The sequence below is a fragment of the Eretmochelys imbricata genome, chromosome 3 (assembly GCF_965152235.1).
Source record: "Eretmochelys imbricata isolate rEreImb1 chromosome 3, rEreImb1.hap1, whole genome shotgun sequence".
In the NCBI taxonomy this organism is placed as follows: domain Eukaryota; kingdom Metazoa; phylum Chordata; order Testudines; family Cheloniidae; genus Eretmochelys; species Eretmochelys imbricata.
Window position 1 is genome coordinate 158,335,229 of NC_135574.1, and position 15,394 is coordinate 158,350,622.

The following is a 15,394-nucleotide window of genomic DNA, read 5'->3' on the forward strand; positions in this document are numbered from 1 at the left end:
GTATCACCTGAACTTTAGACAGTATTGCCAATTCTCATGATACTTGGTGAACTTATTACTGTTGCAGCCCACAGATGAATGTGATTAAATGAGAATCAGATCATGGGTGGGCAAACTTTTTGGCCCAAGGGCCACATCTGGGAATAGAAATTGTATGGCGGGCCATGAATGCTCAAATTGGGGTTGGGGTGCAGGGAGGAGGGTGAGGGCTCCGACTGGGGGTGTGAGCTCTGGGGTGGGGCTGAGGAGTTTGGGGTGTAGGATGGTGGGACTAAGGGGTTCAGAGGGCAGGAGAGGGATCAGGGGTGGGGTGTGGGGGCTGGGGGTGCAGGCTCTCGGGTGGGGCTGAGGAATTTGGGGTGCAGGAGGGTGCTCTGGGCTGGGTTTAGAGGGGGATCAGAGCTGGTGCAGGGAGAAGTGCAGGCTCCAGGTGGTGCTTACCTCAAGCAGCTCCTGGAAGCAGCAGCATGTCCCCCCTCTGGCTCCTTGTGGAGAAGCAGCCAGGTGTCTCTGTGCACTGCCCCCTCTGCAGGCCCTGCCCCCACAGCTCCCATTGGCCTTGGTTCCTGGGCAATAGTAGCTGTGGGGGTGGTGCCTATGGATGGAGCAGTACGTGGAGTGGAACCGCCTATGCATAGGAGCTGGAGGGGGGACATGTGACTGCTTCTGGAAGACACATGGAGCGGCCTCCAACCCTGCTTCCCGGCTGGGTGCCAGAGCACTGAAGTGGGGTAAGCCCCAGACCCTGCTCCCCAGTGGGAGCTCAAGGATCTGGCCTCCGGGCCATAGTTTGCCCATCCCCGAGTTAGATACAGCCCTGAAGCGTATACCTTCTTGTGTACAATTTTATGAGGTACTAGGTTCCAAAAAGTAGAGCTCCCAGGGCTAGGAAGTTACCACATGACTGAGTGGTAAATAAAAACCTAGATGAATTAATGCCTATAACCTCTATACAGTCCTCAAACTTGGTTCTATGAGTCAGAATTTTGGATGTACTTCCATCTGCTGCTGGGATGTACTAACAGTTTAGAAAAGTGTTTAATACAAAGGCTGTACACAATGGAGCTAAAATGAGTGTCATACACAGCACTATTCCAGAGTTTTCCTTAAAACCGTATTCCATCCCAAACCTTGTGTTCCTTTCCCTGAACCCTTCCACAAGCTTTAACTTGACGTAAACTAGCATGATGTCTTTGTGAAGTTTTTCCCATGTGCTGAGATTGTCCCTCATCCTTGTCCATCATCAGATGTGGATAAAACCTATTAGTAAAATGCTTGTTAAGCTTATGTTTTGGAACATTAGTGGAGAATAGGCCAAGCTCTGTCTATCTGTGCAAATGAACCTGTTGCTGTCAAAGACTGTCAGCAATTGATCCCCCTAAATCGGTACTTGGAATAATGCTAGTGCAAATGAGCAAACCATCTTTCTCTCCTGAAGATTTCAGATTTGTCTTTGTGGGGTTTTTTTCTTTACATGAAAAAGGCCTGATCTACTCTTTGTCTCCGAGGAAAAGGAACAGTTGTGTCTTATGTCTATACATACAGTGATGCAGTGGCACAGCTGTTATCCATAGTGGTGCGCCGCTGCAGCGTGTATGGTGAAGAGGCTTTACTGCTGACCAGAGTCCACATATTAAAAAAACACTTCTGTATAAGCGCTTTTCAATCAGTGAAACCATTTTCAGCTATTTAGGTGTTCCCTCTCCCCTCCCTGAGTCAGTCTCCCTTCCTCCTGGGTTGCCAACTGGGGGGTTGGATGTATTCCTCAGATTTCATCACATGACATAATCTTTAATTAAATATTAATATTTAATTGCTGGAGACTCCAGACCAATCTTGGAGGGCTGGCAACCTAGTGGCAGGTGGCTGGCTCTGACAGAAGGAAGGGAACGTCCCTTTCTCGGGGCGTTAGTGTCCTTTGAGGGAATCTGTCTCCTCCACCCCCCAATGAGGCAGAGCCCGGGGGTGGTGCTCAGACTTGAGTGTCCCAGTGAGCGAGTCTGAAGTTTCCTTTCCCCGAGGCGGGGGGGACGAACTTGGACCTGCAGCTCCCTGCTGGGGCAGCTCCGTCACTTGGAGGGCCCGACCGGGGCACAAAAGGGTGGAACGCGCCACCGACTCGTAGCCAATTCCGTGTCTCGGTCGCGATTCAAACCCGGCGACCTGGCCAATGGGGACTGTTGGCGCCCAGCAGCTCGCAGGAAGGGGCGGGGCTGCGGCCGAAGCTCCGCGCGCGCCAGCGGCCCTGTAACCGTCGCTCAGGGTGGTGGTTTACCGTAGCTCGTCGACGGTCCGGTCCGCTCGGCCCGGCCGTGTCGCAGAGGCGATTCCTGCCAGGCCAGGTGGGGGCGGCAGCCCAGGTAAGGATCCGGGACTGAGGGCAGGTGGGGACCAGGACACGCCCCCGTAGCGGCTTTCCCGGGAGGAAGGGCACCGTCCTGTCGCTTCCTCTCTTCCCCTCCCCCACGCTCTGGGGCCTCGCGGTGCTGAGACGTTTCGCTCTGTGCTTTTGGGTGCTGGCGTTAAACTGCTCCCGTCTCGGCCCCCCCCCGAGCCTCTCTCGCCCCTGTTTGTTCCGCTCGTTCGCAAACCCGCTGGTGGCGTTCGCATCCCCGAGCGGGCGGTGACCGGTTCCGTTATCCGCCCTCCCCTCCCGTTTGTACGCGGCTGGGGGCGGACGGTGACCAAAGGGAGGCTCGTGGCGGGGCAGCCCCGCGAGCTGAAGCGCCCATGAAAACAGGCGTGTAGCGCCCTCTCCAGCGGGCGAGACTGGCCGGCTCCCCTCTGGGGCGGGGCTGTGTCCCCCCCGCTTACACCCTGTCAAAGAGCCGGACGACGACTGGGTGCCTCGCCTCGTCCGAGCTGACGAGCGAGGCGCAGGCGGGCTGAGACGCTGGCGCCGGCGGGAGCGCGGGATGCTGCGAAACAAACAAGAGCGAGACTTTATATCGCGCGCAAAAGCGGGGCTTCGGGGGGGGCTGCAGAGGAAAGTGATGGCCCCGGGTCGTTTCCTTGTCCCCGTCCATTCTCTTTACTCGCACGGCCGGGGGAGGATTCCCGATCCACAAAGCAAACTTGAGATCTGGTTGTTCCATTTCCATGTCGTGCTCTAGCCGTTGATCATTGAAGCGTTTCTGTCAAGTTAAATGGGAAAAGTTTAAATAATGACGTTTTCCCTCCATTTTGAATGTTTCTGGTTGAAAGTATATTTAAAGGGAACGAATGCACCCTTCTCTACTATCTTCAAGATTCGCCTTACAAAGGCTAGCAGGTTTTCTCTTCAGTTGGGTATTTGGTAGTTGTCAGTGATGGTCTTTGTCAGTTGCTTTTAAATTTAAAATGTAAATACTGTATAGAAATGGGGAGATGGAGTGGTGTTGCTGTCTTTTCTTCTTTGCCTGTGCCCCTTAACGCGACAAAAAACTAGGTACTAATTTTTTGGTAAGGCTGGTGTGAAAGATACTATGCAAAATACTTCTGTGTTAGATACACCAACTAATGTTTTGACTTGACACCCAGCTATTTTACTATACTATTTTGGTATATGTAATATAAGGATAGTTAAAGTCAGATCAAAGTATTGTTTTGTTTTTGCTCTAAGCCAATTTAAGTTTGCTTGCAAACACATTTTATTTTCCAGATTTTGTAAATGCATTAAATTACATGTAAAAATGTATAATCTGACTTTTTAAAAACAGTATTAAGATAGTATTTTAGTCCTCTTAGTTCTTAAAAAGTTAGCTTGCTGATTCCATTCTTTCTAATCAAATCTCTAAATTGGCACTATACAAATAATTAAGATTGTAAATGTAATTATGGTTGGGCCTGAAGTTTTTGTATTCAGGTTTGTTGATTTAATGTGAAAGTGGCATGAGTGATGGTGTGGGCAAACATAATCTCCTAGGCCCCAATTGTACAAAAATGTACATATGTACTGTGAGAACTTCTTCCATTGAAGGCCATGCCTTAGTGAGTATTGTGGAGAGCTTTTCCTAAAGGGTGATTAAATTTTATTTAAGTACTGTACAGTCCATGGCCTGGAAACTGCACTGTGAAACTAAAATGCAAAAGGCAGTTTGAAGAGCAGCTAGAGAACATGTTGACCATAGGAGGACTGATGATATAACCTAGCATAGAGACAGCCACTCTTCATTAAAAATGTTCACTGCTGTTAGTGGTGGGAACAGTAGTATGGATAAGGTCCCATTGACCGCTGATGCTTTAACTTAATCATAGGTTTCAGAGTAGCAGAGTAGCGTGTTAGTCTGTGTTCGCAAAAAGAAAAGGAGTACTTGTGGCACCTTAGAGACGAACCAATTTATTTGAGCATAAGCTTTCATGAGCTACATCTGATGAAGTGAACTGTAGCTCACGAAAGCTTATGCTCAAATAAATTGGTTCGTCTCTAAGGTGCCACAAGTACTCCTTTTAACTTTAATCATGTTACCTAATCAGGTCCAGATTACACAATGGTTAAAATGGTGGTAGATGCCAGCATTTACGTGTGCAAAACAAGTAGCCAGACAAATAGTGGAAATGGTGGTCTTAAAATTATGTGTCTTACAGAATGTTTGAACACAAAACTAAGAATAAAATAACTTCTCCTTTGTGAATACCTGCTGTTCCATTAGTTATGACTACTGGCATGTTCTTCCTTATCTCCAAAGTATGGAGAGTCTCTCTTCACCTTCTGTCTTCTGAAAAACTAGCTTTCTCTTCTAGTATGCACAGCATAATGCATAAATGTTCAGCTCTCCTCAATATTTCCTCCTCAATGTTTCTCCTCAGTATGGCAAAGCTGTGGGTTCCTTTGTCATTCGCCCAACATTTCCAAACAGGAAAGGTTTTTCAGTTTTATTTCTCCCTTCAGTCCTGGTAGGGGGATGGGCTACTAAAGGATTCTGAGGGAAGACAGTATTATTGGATGCCCATTCAGTGGTTCAAAGGGGCTATAGCTCTTTCTGCACTCCACAGCAGCAAGAGTGCAAGGAGGCCTTAAGCTGCTTAAGGGTAACATTTTGGTGGTAGGACCTGGTCTTTTGGAAAGCATTTTCCTGCCTCTTTCTCTCTTGACATGAGGTATGACTATCCCTAGCTAGTCCAAAGATCAGGTCAGTAAGAAGGGCAGGAGGCCTCCTGTATGCGTCCCTGTTGTGTGGCCTCTGAATATTCATGTGTCTCTCTAGCTCACTTTATGCATGTGTCATTCAGCACCAGAGGTAGCAGTACCTCCGAACCAGCTCTAAAACTTCTGATGGCTCTCTAATTTGAAAGCATCCTCAAGATCCTCACCCCTTTTGGGCTATCAGCATTGGATCCTGAGCTCTCACAGAAAGAGGTTGGGAGTGGGATAAGACAGAAAACAAATCCAATACCTTCAAATAAATCGGATTTACAGATCGGAATTAGTTTGCCCATTCTTTTAGGGCAGACTGGCGATCCAGTGTATTGAATATTTTGTTCTTCTGGGTCCCTCAGTATGTGTTTGGGAGGCCTTGTTTGTTCTGCTGTTTTACCATACCTTTATTGGTCTTTCTCAGGGATGCAACAGAGTAGTTTTGCACCTTTTGCCGATGCCAGTAGAACTTCTATTTTCTGTCCACTTCCCTTGAAGCATATGATCAGTGTGACCTAACCCTATAAACCTCTTTACCACACTTTCCACTGGCTTTACTCAGCAGTGCGGTGAAGTGATCTTGTCCATACCTCTAGCGTGACTTATTACTCAAATAACTGGAATCTGAAGGTAGAGGATCTGTAACTGCTTTGATTGTGGCATCCATGAACTCAACAAAAATGAAGATTACCTGGAATAGGAAAGTCCTGGAATTGATGTTTTCATTCTAGGACTTCAGTCAGATGGTCTCCTATGTTGGAATAGTGGAGAGAAAACAAAATGAACATCTAGTTATATCACATAATAATTAAGAAAGGCCCACACAACCTTAATTTGGCCCCTTTTGGAGGAGTATATGCATTATAATACAGTCTCTAATTACATGTTCACATACTATATGTTCCCACAGAAGCCCTGCCTCATTTTGGGCACAAGGTACACCTGCTCTGGAGGTTGTGTGGTGAAGGAGATTTGTGACTTGTAGAAGCCCCTGCTTCATTTGTTACAGAGTTGAAAGGTGTGTTGTGATTGAAGCAAGGGATTGCAGGAACAGAATGATAGTCTCATGCATCCGATGAAGTGAGCTGAAGCTCACGAAAGCTTATGCTCAAATAAATTGGTTAGTCTCTAAGGTGCCACAAGTACTCCTTTTCTTTTTGCGAATACAGACTAACACGGCTGTTACTCTGAAAAAAGTCTCGTGGTTAAGACAGTTCAATATCACCCTGGAGAACAGGACTCTATCCTTGCCTTTGCCATAGAGTATGTGATGCTACTCAGGTTGCTTAAACCAGACTTTCAGAGGTTGTAATTAATTATGTGTTCCTCATTTTCTGGGTGCTCAACTTGGGGGAGGAAGGGGGAGAGGTCTGTTTTGCAGAACTGCTGATCACTTGCAGCTGCAACTTAAGTCAGTGATTACTGTCCTTTGAACATATAAAGTGCTATATCAAGGGTGGCCCGCTGTGCCACATACAACAATCTTCAGAAGTTCAAGAGCCAAGGTGCAGTTGCTAGGGCTCAGGGCTTCAGCTGCACAAGTGCCTACTGTGACTCGGAGCTTCAGCCTGGGGGGATTTCGTCTCGGGCTTCAGCCTGGGGGGATGTTGTCTTCTGCTAAAGCCCTGACAGGCATGCTCCATGGGGTTGAAGCCCCGAGAATTCCTCTCTGCTGGGCAGAAGCCAGAGGCGACTTGTGGGGTCATGCGCCCCCCCAATTTTTGCCAGGCTTTTCTGGCCCTGCTTGTTCCCATGGTGCTTACAGGCCCCCACCCTGCATGGCAGCTGCTGGAGCCAGCCAGCAGGGAGCTGCAGACCTGGGGAGAGGGAGAGGCAGTGGCAAAGAACTGAGAGCTGCAGGGAGAGCCTCTGCTTTTGCTGCTGCCTCTCTGCACAGAGCTAAAGCAGAAGCCCCTCCCTGCAGCTCCCAGCTGTTTTCTGTTGCAGTGGAGCTAACTCCTGGGAGCTGCAGGGATTGGCCCCTGAGGGTAGTGGGGGTTTGCTGGTGGTCGGGGGACATGACTCAAACTGTTATGGGGGCGAACCTTTAAACTGTGCCCTCCACCCTCAGTAGGCACTAGTGGTCTCTGGCAGAAACCCCTAGCCCTGCTGCAGGGCAGAAGCCCCGAACCTCCCGTCCCCCTACCCAGTCTGGTAGTCAGAGAATGGGGGAAAGTAGGCGGGGGGGCGCGGTGGTGGCTCCATGAGCCATAGTTTAACTGTAAAAGAGACGCATGTAACTCATGAGCCACAGTTTGGCCACCCCATGCTATATAATGTGAAGTACTTGAGGGGGAAATCGGGCCCTGGGGGAGGGTCTCAAATTGGGCACCCAAAAATAGTGGATACTTTTGACTAGCGTGACTGTATTTTCCTATGCTGAATACGGGACACCTGGTAAAATTACTCTGATTGCCGTTGAATTCGCTTGAATAAATCAGAACTATGCAGTACAAACATTTAAATTAACATCAAGTTGACTGAGCCCCCGTTAAAAAGAAATACTTCCTAGTTGGATTTATTTTATTTACCTTCTTATCTTTTAAGACTTTCAGGTTCATAGAGGGAGGGTTGACACACACACACTCTGGTACCTCTTGCTCACGCTGGAGGGGTGGGGAGGGGTGTTGACCAAGCAACCCAACCCTACCTCGCCAGCACTCGGTGCCCTCATGCCTGGCTGGGCCCCTGGGATGGACCCGCCTCTCCTGGTAGCTGGCACCGGGTCTTCCCGAGACAACACACAGAATGTGGCCAGCAGAAGCTTTTTGGCACTGTGCAGGAGGGAAGGAATGGGAGCTGCTTCCAGCTGTGGGTGGGGAGGGATGACCTGGCCTGTGTCTTTCAGGGCTCATCTCTTCCCTGTGGCCACCCCCTCCACCCCCACCGGCTGGAAGGAGCTTGTCCCTTCCTGCTGGCACAGTGTTGAAAGGCAGCTAACACCTCCAGGCTGCTGCTGGCCACTGACATAAGCCAGTAGCCTCCATCTACAGCATGGGCAGAAAGGGGTTAAGTTCCAACGACTATGCACCAGGGCCCAGGGAACCTGATTGCAGGGGCTTCAAGGAACTGGCCAGAGAGGTGGCTCAGCAGGGGAAGGTGCTTAGGGGACAGAGCAGCCCTGTGCTCCCTGGGGGCAGGACCCAGGGTGAGAGGCAGCCCCATCCCCATAAATTATGGTGCCCTATGTATGTGTGTGTGGGGGGGTGTTCATACTCAAGGGCTGCAGAACCGTGGAGACAGGAGCTGTGGAGGCTGCTTTGGGGGGCCTCACATGGGGAGGCTGGCATGAGCAGCAGGAAGTGGAGCAACCCAGCCTAGTCCTCTCCCCCCGCCCCAGGTGTGTTGCTTGGGTGCAAGGGGGGGTTGGGGAAAGGACTGTCCCCCGCACTCACAGGTAATGCGGGGCCACTCCACTTCTTGACAGCTGGTTCGGCTTCCCCCGCCCTGCCCCCAGGTGTGTTGCTTGAGGCGGGGAGAACCGACCCCTGCACTCATCGGCAGTGGGAAGTGAAGCAACTCGGCTGGGAGCTGGCAGAGTGGAGCGGGCTGGGGCCAGATTGCTCCGCTTCCTGCTGGTGAGTGCAGGGTCAGGTCTGACCCTTGCTGCTGGTGCAGGCCCCCTGCTAATCCTCCAGGCAGCGTCCCTTGCTGGGGAAGAGGCTTGCGGGGAAGAGGTGGAATAGGGGCGGAGCAGGGGGGAAGACTAAGAGGCGGGGAGGAGGGAGTTGTCCCTGGTCCCACACTCCCTGTAGGGACGGCCCTGCCCCTTGCAGTGGCTGCAGCCGGCCTGGTGGGGGCAGGCAGTGGTTGGGGGATAGAGCTGGCTGTCAGAGCTGGTGCTGCCGCGTATGCAGCACGCAGCTGTGTAGGGCACCATGAAATTTGGGACAATTTGGTGCCCCAAATTTCATGGTGCCCTACGCAGCTGCGTATGCCGAGGGACAGCTCTGCTGAGGGGGGTGGGTGAAGAGGGTGCTAAGCCCCTGCCCGGTGGGCTGCTTGGAGCCTGCAGGTTCAGGTCATGAGCAGGCTGGAAATGGCTTCCTCGTCCTTTCCCCCGCCATTCCAGAGCTTAGCAGAGAGAGCCTTCCTTGTGCCAGCGCTATGTGGTGCTTTGACGCAGGCAGGACTGGGCTCCGCTTGGCCAGCACCCCAGGCCAGAGGGTTTTGGGCTTTCCCAGGGTGTTGGCCCAGCCAGTGGCGGAGGGGGGGAAGGAAGGAGCCTGCTGGCCGGGCTGTTGGTGAGCTCAGCGCTCCGACCAGGGGCTGGTTCTCTGTGCAGCGCTGGGAGTGGGATGCGCTCCAGTTGGGGGGATATGGAGAAGCAGTAGGGCTCGGGGAGCTGAAGGGGCAAAGCAGGGAGGAGCTGATGGGTGGGTAGCAGAGGCAACACCTAACCAACTGCTGCCTGGCATCTGCCCACACACAACAGCCATTGCAGTCAGTGCTGGTCAGAAATGGGACAGATGGGCGGGGCCCTGCTGGCTAAGAGCCAGCACGCAGCAGGGGCTGTGCTGATGGACCAGCAGGAGGAGTGGCCAGCCCCACACGTTGCATCTTCATCCCGCTACCAGACTCGCGCACACACCCCCATCGTCAGCTGCTGGATCCCCCCACTCACCACTGGTGGGTGGGAGGCTGGCAAGCAGGGATCCGGCCAACAGCAGGATCTACTGAGACTGATGGGAGAGGAGTGGGGAGACGGAAAATACAGGACAGTTCGCCCATTTTGCAGAAAAAGTCAGGACACCTGCAGGAGGGTTTAAATACAGGACTGTCCCTTTAAAAACAGGACATCTGGTCATTTTACTTTTGATCTTAATCTCTCTATCAACTCCCCATATGTGAAATGGGGATAATATCATCTCCATATCTCATAAGTATTGTGAAAATACATAAATAAATGGTTGCAAAGCACTCAGATATTATCATGATGTATACCATAGAAAAACCCATGAGGAAATTTAATAATTTTCTCTTCAGAGCAGTTTCAATAATGTGCATTAAATAAGACATGAGGCAGTATGTCATTCAATATGGATAATACACCTGCTCTTTCAGTGAGTACCATCCATCCTGTGCACTGAATGAGGTAGGGATCTTGTGGAAAAAATAGTTTGTGATCATGTCATTAAGGACTGTATCATAATATATTCTCTGGGGGCACATGGATTAAAGTTGCACAAGCAACTTTAATTCTGGTATTTCCTAAATTCTGAGTGCTTGACTTGGCAATCTTAATAATGTTCTTTTAAAATAGGTTTTTTGTTTTGGTGCATAATATGGATAACACACGTAGATTCAACAGATTTGGAATGCTCTATTTTTGCATTCCAGAATAGACCATCACAATTGTGCTTCTGTACAGAAAGATTAGGGGAAAAAAGGTGGGAATGAAGGTCTGGCTTAAATTTGTCATTTGATGTACTTTTTTTTTAGGGATTCTTTTGGAAAATGCCAAACAGAAGATTTGCAGCTGGTGAGGTGGTGATGGGTCGTTGGCCAGGAAGTGTCCTCTATTATGAAGTACAAATAACTAGCTATAATGACCTCACTCACTTTTACACTGTTCAGTACAAAGATGGAACTGAGCTTGAGTTGAGGGAAAGCGATATAAGGGTAAGTGTTCATCTGTATAATAATATTTAGAATCCATACTGAGGTCTTGACTAAGTTCAAAATGTGTACTATATCAAAAGTTTTAAGAACTTTGATCCCATTTGCTATCTAGAAAACTTGGTGATATATTTTGAAAATGAAGGCCCAGGCCTGCAAGTATTCCACAAATAGAGCTCCCATTACAGGACTGTACCACACAATTGTGGAATTGCCTACAGAGCTGTTAGCTAGATTTTTGTTAAGTAAGCCAATTTAAAAAACAAAATCTAAGTTTCTTTTAAAATACCCTTTTTAAAATAGTATGTACAGAGCAATTAAAAAAATACTCTTTTCGTAAGGGTATTCTGCTCCAGTGACGACTAGTAGAGTTCTTAGGGATGAGGAGAATAACACCAAACATCCTAAAAGAAAAGGAGTACTTGTGGCACCTTAGAGACTAACACATTTATTTGAGGGGGGAAAAAACCTTTTGTAGTGATAATCAAGGTGGGCCATTTCCAGCACGTCTGAGGAACAGTGCGGGAGGCGAGGAAATAAACATGGAAATAGTTTTACTTTGTGTAATGACCTATCCAATACCAGTCTTTATTCAAGCCTAAGTTAATTGTATCCAGTTTGCAAATTAATTCCAATTCAGCAGTCTCTCGTTGGAGTCTGTTTTTGAAGTTTTTTTGTTGAAGAATTGCCACTCTTAGGTCTGTAATCGAGTGACCAAAGAGACTGAAGTGTTCTCTGACTGGTTTTTGAATGTTATAATTCTTGACATCTGATTTGTGTCCATTTATTCTTTTACGTAGAGATTGTCCAGTTTGACCAATGTACATGGCAGAGGGGCATTGCTGGCACATGATGGCATATATCACATTGGTAGATGTGCAGGTGAACAAGCCTCTGATAGTGTGGCTGATGTGATTAGGCCCTATGATGGTGTCCCCTGAATAGATATGTGGACACAGTTGGCAACGGGCTCAGGCCCATCCCTCTCCTCCTTACTCTATGCCATGTGCCTGCTTCTTGCCTCTTAAATTCGTTCAGTTGCTATTACTTGTGAATGCCTTCCTGTAGGACCTGCCTATGAGTTTCCCTTGAATGTAATATCTATGTGCTAATGCGTGAGACAGGAAGTCAACTGACAGCAGCAGAATGCTAAAACTGAATAGACACCAAATGCTGTCAAATGCATAAAGTACACAGGGAGGAAGACATTTCCATTATAATATTACAGATAGAAGGTACAACCTTTTTAGACATGGTTTTTAAGTGGATGGTACTCTAAGATACTGCTTAATCTTGACCCTTACATACGAGCTGCAAAAGAATGGAAGGAAGTATACTTCCTTTTTTTGTGTGTTTTTGTTTTTTTTTTTTGTGTAATGGCTTGAAAGTTGTTTTTTAAAAAGATCTTTCAGATAGTAGGTCTAATTTTTAGATGGCAGTCTTGTCTTCTGTAGTTGGCTGTGTTGCACAAGAAAAAATGGGACTCTGAATTCTCCACGAGAGATGGTAATTGTGGTTGTGTATTGTAGACTTGGGTGAGGCGTTTTCATCGGTGTGTTATCAGGTGCTTACTCCAGAGATAATCTAGATGACACGGTGGTAAAAATGCCTGAATCCTCTCAACATTTCAGTTTCCACCATTGGTAACTCGTGGAATTATGCTGAATTGTACTCTCTGTTGAAGTCTTAAATAGTCTAAAGTGGGTGAAAGATGAAGGAAAGGTCATTTTAATTTATAAGCAAGTTATTTAAAATCGCAGTTCAACACCAAAGAGTCAAAGGAATTATGTGAACTCTTTTTGTTCAAATGAGAATCTGTTTGTTAGGGGTTTCTTATGGCTACTGATGAGGTTAGAATTGTTTTAGAAAGAAAAAATATGTTTAAATGATAGGAAGCATGCATATGAGGACTAATGAAAGCTTGTTCCGTTCAGTTTGGGGCAGGGTTGCTATCTATTCTAAACACTGCTTTTCTGAACAACATTTAGCAATTTTGATAATGAAGGGAATAAAAATCTGCATTACCGTCATGGCTTTCACCACCACTCTTGGGACAAAAAAACTCCTCTCTTTCCTGATCCTGAAATATGTTCAGATCAGGTGAGGAGAAGGGACCAGAGATATTAACATCTCCTTGGCTGTGTCCTGAACAAGTCCTGATAAGAAAAGCTAAGGTTTCTACTACTGGTCCCTTCCTAATGTCAGGTTTTTCCATAATCTTTATCACTTTGAATGAATAGCTGTGCCTTTCAAAGTAGGCAGGTCCCCAAGCCATTGAGGATAAAATTTCCAAATAGTTCCCAAATGACTTAGACATTTAAATTTTTACTGAAAGTCAGTAGGATGTAGGTCTCTAAATCACTGTGGCCTTGTCATCATTATCAAAGACTGGTCGTTTCTTAATGCAAATTAGAAAATTGAGTTAGCGTCGGCCACCAACTTAACCTGCTAAATTGTGCGAAAGCTACAGATTACCTTGTCTTCACTAGGATTTGACCTCTAATAGCCTTACTCGAGTGAGGTAATGTCTACACTGGCAATTGAACGACAAAACTCTCCCCCCCCATGGCTGTAGTGACACGGCCATGGCGCTAAAAGCTGTGTAGAGTAGAGTTAGCCTTAGACATACTTTTTTCCTAGTGAAGATACAATCTTAGGTGCTTTTGAAAACTTTACCCTTACAGTTTTATATGTGAAAAACAATATCTTAAACTCCATCCAGAAACCAGTGTGGATCCTGAAACTTTGGTGTTATGTGTTCTCAGTGAGAAATACTGCTTTTTAAATGGGCTGCCACATTCTACAGCACTCTGTTTCTAGGTTGATTTAAAGTGAGTTGCCTTGTGCAAAACACACTGCAGTAATCTAATCTTGGGGTGATAAATGCAGAAGTAACAGAGTTCACATCTGAATGAAGTGGTTTCAGTCTCCTGGTCAGATATCGATGAGTCTTCCTTACCACAGCTGCTAATAAATCATTGAGCAGCAGCTGGGAATTCAACCATACTGTCATAATGCAAACTTTAACAAGTAGTAGGCACACACCTTACATTAAAGGGAAGATAATTGTTGTCATATCTCATTTTATAGTTGCTTCTCTCAGATTACGTTAGTTTTATTTTAGACTGAGGTCAAGTCTACACTGTAAACTTATATGGGTATAACTACGTCACTGAGGAATGTGAAAAATCCACATCACTGAGCAGTGCATTTATATCAAGCAAACTTCTGGTGTCGACAGCACTATGTTGAGAGGAGGGCTTCTCCTGTCAATATGTTAATCCACCTCAATGAGAGGCGGTACTTCTGTCGGAGGGAAAAGCCCTCCTGTTAGTGTAGTAGCAGCATCTTTGCAGAAGTGCAACAGCTAGGTCTCATCCATGCGCCTAATCTCTACAATCTCAGGGAGAAGCCATTCAACAGAACTGGTTGGATCGATGACCGTGAAATAGAGCTGGGTGGTATTAGCATACTGAAAATACTGTATTCCAGTCTTCCTCAGGGACCTGCGTACACACTGAACAACAGGGGAAACAAGTTAGAGTTCTGCAGAACTCCATGAGAGAGTACAGATGGCAGAAAATTTCCAAAAACTATTCTCTGCAATATCATAGAATCATAGAATATCAGGGTTGGAAGGGACCTCGGGAGGTCATCTAGTCCAACCCCCTGCTCAAAGCAGGACCAATCCCCACTTTTTGCCCCCGATCCCTAAATGGCCCCCTCAAGGATTGAGCTCACAACCCTGGATTTAGCAGGCCAATGCTCAAACCACTGAGCTATCCCTCCCCCCGTTCTGATATCTGGAACAAGATCTCAGAAGGCAGCCTGTTTATTCCTGCTGGGATTGTGAGAAGAGTCAGTGGTATCATAGGCAGCTGACATGAAGACCTTGATCTTTACTGCTGCTAGAGGGAGAATGTATTACAATGTTGTTAGTGAAATCTCTGTGCTATACCCAGGTGTGCACCCAAATTTGGCAAGGATTAATGAGACCTGAAGCAACCATATACTTAAGCCTGTCTTGCCTCAGTTGCTTTGATATTAACCTGAAATGGAAGAATAGGGATTAAATACTAATGAGATTCACGCCATTTTGGTCTTATGGAATGTTAGCTGAGTAGGGAAGCTTTGCATTACCCCTGTGACTGTTCAATTACTAGAGCTGAAAATTGAGTCCCTTTGAGTCCTAAATTTACTACAAATATTTAAACACTTTTATAGGTATTAGATGTTTTCAGCGGTACAAATATATGTTGAGAAATAACAGCTAAAGTTACTATGTCTAATTGTATCTTTATAACTCAACTTGTTCTTTCATTTAGAAAAAACTTTACAAATCATATTTAATGTTTCCTATTTCTTTCAGTCTGTGTCATCGTTTAAACCTCGAAAAAGCAATTCTTCCTCCAGTTCTCCTTCCAGACGCAGTGGTAGCAGATCCAGATCTCGTTCTCCTGGTCGATCAGCAAAAGGCAAACGTCGTTCTTCCTCCCAAAGCAGAGAATCTAGAGATGAGAAAAAGAAAACCGTTCGGGAAACTAACTTAACTCTTCTGGTATTGGATTCATTTCTGATTGAGATCTGTCCACTTGCACTGATATGTACTATGTTCTATAAACATGTATAGTCTAAAATGACATTTTTTTAGAGGAGTGA

General features: G+C 46.9%; 1 protein-coding gene across 3 annotated transcripts in view; it reads left to right on the plus strand.

Annotated features, from left to right (window-relative positions):
* Positions 1-2,150: 2,150 nt before the first annotated feature.
* The window catches only part of LBR (lamin B receptor), a 43,887-nt gene continuing 30,643 nt past the window's right edge, over positions 2,151-15,394 (plus strand). For 2 of the 3 annotated variants that reach the window (XM_077813687.1, XM_077813689.1), the window contains exons 1-3: positions 2,228-2,360; positions 10,559-10,738; positions 15,105-15,293. In XM_077813687.1, the coding sequence (XP_077669813.1) occupies positions 10,574-10,738; positions 15,105-15,293 (354 nt within the window). In that variant the 5' untranslated portion in view covers positions 2,228-2,360; positions 10,559-10,573. Of the gene's footprint in view, positions 2,361-10,558; positions 10,739-15,104; positions 15,294-15,394 lie in introns of all 3 variants that reach the window. The other variant, XM_077813690.1, reaches the window with a different exon arrangement.